This window comes from Manihot esculenta, chromosome 7 (genome assembly GCF_001659605.2).
Source record: "Manihot esculenta cultivar AM560-2 chromosome 7, M.esculenta_v8, whole genome shotgun sequence".
In the NCBI taxonomy this organism is placed as follows: Eukaryota; Viridiplantae; Streptophyta; class Magnoliopsida; order Malpighiales; family Euphorbiaceae; genus Manihot; species Manihot esculenta.
This window is the reverse complement of record NC_035167.2, coordinates 29,319,968-29,329,336: the sequence shown is the minus strand read 5'-3', so window position 1 is coordinate 29,329,336 and position 9,369 is coordinate 29,319,968. Positions and strand designations below refer to the sequence as shown.

The following is a 9,369-nucleotide window of genomic DNA, read 5'->3' as shown; positions in this document are numbered from 1 at the left end:
TGAGAGGTCGGATCCAGATTTTTTATTTTTGTTCTGGCGCTTTAACGTTTTTGGCTATTGTGAGATCAAAGTCTCTTTATCTTGTGACCCGAGCTCTTTCGGGGGGTTGGATTTTAACTTTTCATTTATGGTCTAGTGCCCTAATCTTTTTATGTGAGGTTGGAACTGTGTTCTTACATGTAGGTTTTGTCCTATTAGTGCTCTTTTTTGTGAGGTCGGAGCCAGGCCTTTGCCTTTCCTCTTGAAGGCTCGTGGCCTTTATCGATGTTGTTTTTCTATGTTGGTGTTCACTCCCCAGTCGGTTTTGTGGTGCCGATAGTCATATTCTGAGACCGATCACCTACCTCACTAGAGTCTTCTTCCTCTCAGCCGGTTTTGTGGTGCCGGTGGTCATTTTCAGAGACCAGTCACCTACCTCACTGAGGGCTTCCTCTTCCCAGCCGGCTTTGTGGTGCCGACGGTCATTTTCCGAGACCGGTCACCTACCTCACTGAGGGCTTCCTCCTCTCAGCCGGTTTTGTGGTGCCGGCGGTCATTTTCCGAGACCAGTCACCTACCTCACTGAGGACTTCCTCCTCTCAGCCTATTTTGTGGTGCCGGCAGTCATTTTTCGAGACCTGTCACCTACCTCACTGAGAGCTTCCTCCTCTCAGCCGGTTTTGTGGTGCCGGCGGTCATTTTCTGAGACCGGTCACCTACCTCACTGAGGGCTTCTTCCTCTCAGCAGATTTTGTGGTGCCGGCGGTCATTTTCTGATACCGGTCACCTACCTCACTGAGGGCTTTCTTCTCTCAGCCAATTTTGTGGTGCCGGCGGTCATTTTTCGAGACCGGTCACCTACCTCACTGAGGGCTTCTTCCTCTTAGCCGGTTTTGTGGTGCCGGCGGTTATTTTTCGAGACCGGTCACCTACCTCACTGAGGGCTTCCTCCTCTCTTTCTAACATTTTTCTACAAAGTAAAAGTTTGCATAGAATATATTACAAGTGAATATAATATTAATTTTGATCAACCCTATCTTTTTATGTGATTTAAATGATTCATTAAATAATAACTCTCATGCTTGACTCATTTTACAGTTTTTTTTCTCAACAACACGTCTTTAAACTACTTCAGCATACTACCAGGTTCAGTCTCATACACATAGGGTTTTCGCCTATAATCTTAATTTTATAACTAATTATGATAATGAAAATATTTTGGGTTAAAGAAGTGACCGTGCAACTTAGTTATGACGCCTTTCTTCCACGATTTGTGAATCACCCCGGCGTTGCCCTTCCTCTTCATATCGACATATTCCTCTGTCCGACTTTCGCCATGTGGCTTTTGATACATGTGGTGATTCCCAAGTCTTTTCCCATCTCGTGACACCACGGAGTTAGAGAATAAGAACTGCAGTCTTTCCCAAACAAAGCTCAGATCGTTTAGGATGGCTCCTATGTAATTTTCATCGTGATTGGCCATGTGGATCTCAGTGGGTATTATGAAAATGGAAACTCCGGTGACAGAAAGATCTCCTTCGTTTCCCACAGATGGCACCAATTGATGTTCTGTGATCTAGAGAATAGGGTTTACATTGATGTTCTGAGATCCAGAGAATAGTGTTTACAATAGTTGTGTAAACTTAGATTGAATTAGCTTAGCTTAGCCTGGTCAGGAGACTCCCCTTGCTTGTGATGTATAACTGCATCTCTACTACAGTGTCACTTGTCCCTGTCACTCAGCTTTGTATGTATGGAAGTGTCAGTGCCCCACTCCACGCTAGGCGGCCATTTAATTCCCCCAACGCACATGTGGTCAAGGCTGCAAAGTGACTGGGGCTATTCTCCTTCACGTCACGTCACCGGGCTGTATTACTTCCTGTCGGACCCGGACTTATGATAGGCCCGGCCTATTCGTGTGTCTGGATCAGGGTTTGCGATATTGGATCGGTCTGCCTAAGGAAATGCTGATGTGCTGTGGACATGCCTTCTTTTTTAGGGTCTAGCCTTATCCCAAGTGTAAAGGTTGGACGGTCATCAAATATCAATAAATTAAAATTTGATTCATTTAACAAATAACTCAACATGTGTCAAGCTTTTATTAAGTTAATTCTTAAATAGTTCAAACATTTCAATTTATTTATAATTTTAATTTAAAAATATTTTCCATATTTTTAATATTTAAGATGCTAAAAAAATTTAATATTTATAATTTTAATTCTTAAATATTTGAACTAACCACATAGAAGTAGATTATCAGGTGGAGGACGTTCCTTGGCAGGGTTCAGATCATTATCATGGACTTGAATCTATAGTTCTTGGCCTAAGCACCGATTTTTCAAGCTTTGTGATCTCAGGTTCCACATTCCAGGATTGTCAAAGAAATGCATAAACTGTAGTCCATCCTCCGGGATAAACTTGCACAGTCGAACGAACTACAGGATCAAACAGGTTGCAAGTGTTTCGCGCATCCGGTCTCCAGCTTCCATAGCCAAACCTGACATTAAAGAATAACTACATAGGTGAAAAGTTTCCCTCGACTCGAAATCAATAATCATTGGGAGTAAGTTCTCTGGTTCGAACACCGGTTGGAGCCAGTTCAACCCCCCAAAAAAGATGACGAATGTAATGTTACTTACCCAACATCGTAGAATCCAAATCCGTCTAAATGCCAAGAATCCATGACATCCAAACTATTTACAAACACAAGTTCAAGCCAGCCTTTGTGATTTCCATTAACAACAGAAACTCCATAGATAGCCATAACATTTACATAATCAACTGGGAACCAATCTGTAGGTTGATACACATTCGATCCATTGACGAAGTTATCTGCAAGCTTCAAAGGGGTATTTACAGTGTAATACGATACATTATTGACAGCCTAATGCAATTGACCTTCAATTTTAGCCACAGAGCCTTCTAGGATGAAGGTCTGTGATATGTTAACATTTGTTACATTGAAAGTTCCTTGTGGATTAGGCCTTACAGCTCCTGCTGTCATGTTCCACCTAACAAAGAACAAAACAAAAAATATGAAGTTTATAATCCTTCTATTAATGGTTTAATTTCTAATAAAGCAAAGAAAAAGTCAAAATGGTATTCTAATTTTGAGTTCATTTTTCAAAATGTACCTGATAGATTTAGCTTATTAACTGACCAAACCAGATCAAAAGGATCAGGCCCTACAGGCAGAGGACCATTGGCTTGTTCAAGGGAATTGTAGTGTAGCACTCCTACACCCACAAGGTTAGAAGAAGCAGTGGTGTTGAGCAATAAAGGAGTTGCAACAATGTAGTAATCAGATTCACTCTGATCCATTGTGACAAGAACTGAATAGGACTGGCCAACATGAACATCAAGTGAATCCATTGTTATCTGATCAGTGTAAGACCCTTCCGTTTCAACCAAAACCATTCTATGGTTTTGAATCCTGAAATTCAAACATATGCATTTCCTACATTTGATATCCTGAACCTGTAAGTCATTCCTGCATAACATACACACTGAATAGTCAGTACGCATTGATCTGAAAAGTTGTGGGAGGCCACAGTTTCAAGTGTTGAGAACAGTCTCTCATCAGAAGAAGGCTATGCGCGCTCGAGCCCTCACGAAGTGGAGAGTCTTGTGTCCTAGAGACACAATTTCCTATTATCTTTTGTGGCTGTAAAGGAATCGTAGGCCTTGGTTAGTTGATGGCCATAAGGGCCTTTGCCATTCATCAGAATAGTATCAGCACTCGTTTCATATGTCTCGGCTAGCTTGTTCATCATTTCCCTAATGCTCTGCACAATTTTGAACCCAAGAAAAGAAAGGTGCTAGTATTAAAGAGTCATCGATGAGAAGATCAAACTCGGCTTGTAACTCTTATAATGCCATTCACCGATGAGAAGATCAAACTCGGCTTCTGGTTTGGGGAAGGGTATAGCTACAACGTTCCGATTATTGACTCTAATAGGACCAAAAGGTCCAAAACCTCCAGCAGCTTTGTGAAAGTTTATGGAGGGAAAATAGAAAAAACTGCCAATCTGATCCTTGGTCTGGAACACACAAGTCCAATTTGTTCCAGGTTGAATTGGGCAGTTAGTCTTAGAAACTCCATCCTGCCATTAGTTGAGCCTTTGTTGTATCCCATTCCTGCACCAACATCATCATGCATCAAGATTAGAAACTGAAAAATTTTAAAGAAATCTCAGTCTTTTGCTGCTGCACTAACCCCTTGGAGATGAGAAAATGAGTTTATCAAGTGTTAAAAACATAAGATATTGAATGCAAGTGTTTGTGCGTACCATGTAAAGAGCAATGGCTCATCCAAATTGTTAAAGATACATGGACTAAAGCATTTGTGGTTGCATTGATAAGGGGTCCAAGGAACATTCCATTGATCGCAATAACTTATTCACAGAACATCAACCATTTTTCTTCACTATAAATAAAGTGAGTCCAATAAAGAAAAGAAAGAATTCAATAGTAGAAATGCAAGAGTTCATACAGGATCAACAGAAATAGTTTCGATGGTGTCAAGCGAAACACTCCATTCTACAAAGATATCGGCACCATTAGCTCTCGCAACAAGCAATACGAGCAACTTTATGAACACTGCTAGCCTCCTGAGGTAGCCAAGACAGGCCATTGCAAGTGATAAAATGCAACGGAAACTAGTCCCTCTTCGCAGGGGTTTATACAAAGGAAAGATAGTTTTGCAGGACTGAGATAAAATGGAGCATCCGAAGGGATTAAAAAATACAGAGAGAAGATGTAAGGATCAGATTTCTTATAAATGCCTAGCAGTTTCGGATATAAGAAGCCTGAAGCCGGCAGGTTCTGAAGATTCAACTGAGCATTGTAAGCCTTGTTTTCTTCAGCAGGCTTGGCCAGCTTGACTGTAGCCAAGCTCTATATACTAGTTATTTTCTGTCCTTCATTATTTCTTGTTTTCAGAGGACAGCCCTTCCTTTAATATGCCGCTGAGAACTGTTTTTCTAGTGTGTATTACATGATTAAACTTCAGCAATTTTAGTGAATTGATTACAGAATACTGCAATATTTTTTATTACAAAATTTCCATTAAATTCATCCACTTTGTGATCTTGATGCGTTAAGTTAAAGTACAGCTTTGGAACCATACTATTTGAGATTCCAGTTGTTTCTTTTCAACTCATTCATAGCCCTCTTCATTTCTTTCTTCTAACTCGGATCTTTTTGCTTCGATTCAGTTCAATAATATAATGAGGATGACCAGGAAAAGTGTTAATTCAAATTAATTATATCAACAAAAAATTGCCATAATATTCAACAGATGAAAAATGTTGCAGCTACCTGCTTTAATCAGATTGGTCAGAAAGTATTGGTGCTAAAAGGAGGATTTTTATTATTTCCCACATTCAGCAATGGTTATACATCTGCTCTTCCTCAAGTATACATCTCCTACTTGTACAAAAGTTTTAACCATTACATGTTAACTTTACATGCATACCACTAACAAACTAAACATTACTTTCTTTGAAAAGAAAAAGAAATGGAAGAATAACATGAACAAGATGTTAAGCGCCGACCTCCTAGAACTGCTCAAACTACCATGGTCGAGCCTTAGAGTATATGTGGATCATATTAACCCGTTCGAGTGTGAACAATGTCCAAGAGACTGACCATTCAATACCGATTACCGCAAATGGTCATGGATCTTCCATTGATTTTGCTAATACTTCTGTTTGTCATACCTTAGCCTTGTGGCACTTTATCTAGGAGCAGCAACCACCATTATGTGGTGCCTGGTATCCTGATTTCTGTTTTAAAATCTGTTGTTTGATGGCTACAGATCCCTCCTCCAATAAACTTGGTACCTCCAATATCTGTGTTGAGTAACAAGACTGATCAGAATATGAACTAAATATATCGATTTAAAGATAAGCAGAAAAGATTCTATTTCATGTATCCGTTGTTCTATCATGGAGTTCAAGGACAAAGTTCCTTGAGAATCTAATGGGTGAAACATGCAAAATTGAAATTTACAAGACTTGAATGTTTGGCAACCATTAAAGCCACTTTTCCCTTTATCAGTACGCATGATAACTAAACCAGCTCTGATCAACAACTGTAAAGCAGATCCAGAAGGAGACTATATGAGAAAAGCATTTATTCGTTGAGTCCTGATGGTGCACCTTTAATATGAGCTCTTTAAAACATTGCAGCACATTTTCTCTGGTCTTAGCACTACATTCCAAAAATGAACATTTATGTTCCTCAGCAAGAGCCATTCCCTCCTCCTTACTTACAGCTCTTTCATTATCCTGAAAATATAATATCATCAGAAGAAGCAAAAATAACTTCTTAAATTATACAATCTAAGAAATGATAAAAGTAAAACCAAGGAAGCATTCCATTCTATAGTATAAATTCAGAATATTCATTTCCAAAAATAATTTTTACAGGCTATATTTTTGAAATGCTTATGAGCATATGCACATGGGGTTAAATATTAGGAAAACTCGGTGAGTAGGAACCACAACTTACCCTATCAACTTTGTTTCCAACAAGAACTTTGACACAATCTTGATTAGTTGAGCAAAGTTCCACTTCCTTTGTCCATATATCTGACAAGTTTGTGAATGTCTCTCGGCGGGTCACATCATAAACTAAAAGGAAATTAAAGTACAAATCAATAACTAAGAGCAAATCAAAGTACAAATTGATGGAGGATACATATGTAATAATGCATAATCCAGAAAAATAATATAACTCCAGATTTGAAGACTTGATAAACCAACTCAGTTAACAGAGAATTTTAAGAACATTAAAAAGAAGCAAACATTAACATGGTCAAATGCTGCTATAACAAGAATCCATCCAAATAAACACTCATGAACACAGAGTATGAAAATCAGTCAATGGAGTATGCAAAAATCCACAGGCAGTCCTGAAGAACAAATTAATATGATTTTTTTTTTCTGATCAAAAGACAGAACCCAGTTATTTCCACTCACTTTGAAGTAGATGGTGGGAACTGAATCAATCATGAAGGAGTAGGCAGTCTTTACCATAAATGAGTTCATTATAAGTGACCTCAGTATTCTACAGTCGGCATCCTGCATTCTGATTTAGTCTACAAATAACACTTTTTATGTTTTGTATAAAGGAAGAAAACTTCCGGTTCCAGGTTTGATAAGAATGCTTGTTCACCATGATCCCCTAAGTCCCTTAATGCTCACTTGAGAGAGTCCTTTTCACAAAGTAGGACAATCTTATCCATCAACATGTTGTATAAGACTTGAAAAGTTGCAAAGGCATACCAAGGATAATTCCATGTGCCCCCCTGTAGTAAGAGCTTATTAATGTTCCAAACCTTTCCTGCCCAGCTGCAATACAACAGAACATGTTAAGTAAATGCCTATCAAGCCTAGTTATACATATTTATCTAGGGTGATGGCTTTGATTTTAGATAGTCATGCAGGCTGTCCTTAATATCTAAAGGATCACTGACAAAATAAGATCCAAAACTTCTCTTTTTCTTTTTCTTTTCTTTTTTCAGGCTTCAGATAACTGGTTCATAATGCATGCCCATTTAACTCTTGCTTAATCTAAGATGAAACACTTTTTGTGTAAACATGGCACTGCAATATCTATACTCATGTTTTTAATGCTGAAGGTTTTTTTTTTTTTTTAAAAAAAAAGAAAGGTGCTATATCCCCTTTAGGAAGATAAAATTATCCTCTTTCTTCAAAATAATCAGGATCATTTCCTTTCAGGATAATCCATTTTATCGTACCTAGTATAGTACACGGACTGATGACAAAACTGAGTAAATAGCTATGGGATGAAACAGAAGAAACAGGAAGGGTACCCTTCATTACCTGTGTCCCAAATTGTAAGCTTCAATCTTTTCCCACCAACATTGACCATCTTGATCTTGAAATCAACACCTTCACATTGTTAAAGCAACAACCAAGCTCAGTGGTGAAGAATGAATCAAACAATTAAAATTGTAACCATGGCTCAAAGAAAAGGAAAGGGGAGTCCTCTTTTGTTTTTCTTTTCATTTTTTTCTCTGATGTGGAGAGCACAAATTTTGCACAAGCACTGATTAAAAAAAAAAATCCCAGAAACAGTTTATCATTGTTCCCTGTTTCATATATAAATGACTTTGAAAGTTAAAAGGCCTTATCCTACTATCCAAGACCAAAGCTTATATGCACAATTATCACAGCCCTGTATAATGTATCCAGAAGCGGCCCCACTATGCCATGATAGAGTTGGCTTACACTAAACTAAGCCACACTTGATTCTAACCTCCCTCAAGGCCCCCCCTCTCTCGGATACACATCCTATTGCTGATTGAATCCTAGATAAATAATTTATAGCATCCAGGTTATTACCAATCCAATTCAAATTTAAGCACAGATTGCTATCCCTCTTTCTAGTCACAAAATTTACAAAAAGAAACACAAGAATCTAAACCAGGTGAGCAAAAAAATTATACAATGCATCGAACTATAAGGACTAGTTAAAACTTTCCCATATAAATTTGACAATGAAAACAACAAAGAAGCAATAGAAAATCCATTTGTTTACTTTCCAGGAAACAAAAGTATACCAACTGTAGGAGAGAGATCGTGAATAGAATTGGAGATGAAACTGAGAAGGATACTACTCTTGCCAACACCAGAATCCCCAATCAACAAAATCTTGAAAGAGTAATCACAACTATTATTCCCTCCTTTATTCATGATGCTTGCTTTATACACAAAAATTGAAAGAACCCACCAACCTAACTAGAAAAGGGAGAGTGTGTAGGAGCTTGGAGATGGTTCTATGTCAAAACAAGCAAGAAAGCAAACTAACTAGAAAGAGAAAGAAAGGAGGAGAAAAAAGTGAGAAAGTAGGCAAATCGGAAATTTCCTCTGGCAGGAGACAATGCTGGGGTTGGCGGGTAGTATTTCTGTTTTGATGGTAATGAAATTACTGTTTTAGTTCCCCCTAACTTCAAATAAGTCATTAGTTTATTTCTCAATTTATAAAATTCTATTAATTAATTTTTCAATTTTTTAATAATTAAAAATTAACATAAAAATTAATTAATAAATTTTTAAAATAAAGATATGTAAAGATTAAAATTCCAATAAACAACAATTCCTGTCAGTTGCCACTAAGTCTATCATTGTTCAACTCATTAGTATTATATTCGCCTTTAATTTCGAATTCTCAGTCCAACAGAAAGCAATAATAATAAAAAAATGAAAAATTTTAATAAAATAATGGTAAAATAAAATTTAAATAATTAATTTTAATAAAATAAATAGTAATTTATCAGAATTTGTATATATATATTCAAAGGTTGAGACAAATATTTTGCAGGCTCGAACGGCTTTTTGGTGGCATCGGAAATTTGATTCT

At 37.6% G+C, this 9,369-nt stretch overlaps 1 protein-coding gene and 1 pseudogene across 1 annotated transcript; both read right to left on the bottom strand.

Annotated features, from left to right (window-relative positions):
• Window positions 1-2,213: 2,213 nt before the first annotated feature.
• LOC110619301 lies at window positions 2,214-5,178 on the bottom strand (annotated as a pseudogene).
• A 148-nt stretch (window positions 5,179-5,326) lies between these two features.
• LOC110619299 (ras-related protein RABC2a) lies at window positions 5,327-8,938 on the bottom strand. The gene is made up of 6 exons (XM_021762651.2): window positions 8,570-8,938; window positions 7,830-7,898; window positions 7,269-7,334; window positions 6,493-6,614; window positions 6,141-6,269; window positions 5,327-5,831 (listed from the first exon to the last, which is right to left on the bottom strand). The coding sequence occupies exons 1-6, from the start codon at window positions 8,700-8,702 to the stop codon at window positions 5,721-5,723; spliced, it is 630 nt and encodes a 209-aa protein (XP_021618343.1). The 5' UTR covers window positions 8,703-8,938; the 3' UTR covers window positions 5,327-5,720.
• Window positions 8,939-9,369: the final 431 nt, after the last annotated feature.

Coding starts and splice junctions, on each gene's coding strand:
- LOC110619299 (XM_021762651.2), bottom strand. CDS start 8,702: ATGAATAAAGGAGGGAATAATAGTTGTGATTACTCTTTCAAGATTTTG. Junction 7,899..8,569: donor CGATCTCTCTCCTACAGTTG/GTATACTTTTGT, acceptor AACAATGTGAAG/GTGTTGATTTCAAGATCAAG. Junction 6,270..6,492: donor TTGGAAACAAAGTTGATAGG/GTAAGTTGTGGT, acceptor TTATATTTTCAG/GATAATGAAAGAGCTGTAAG.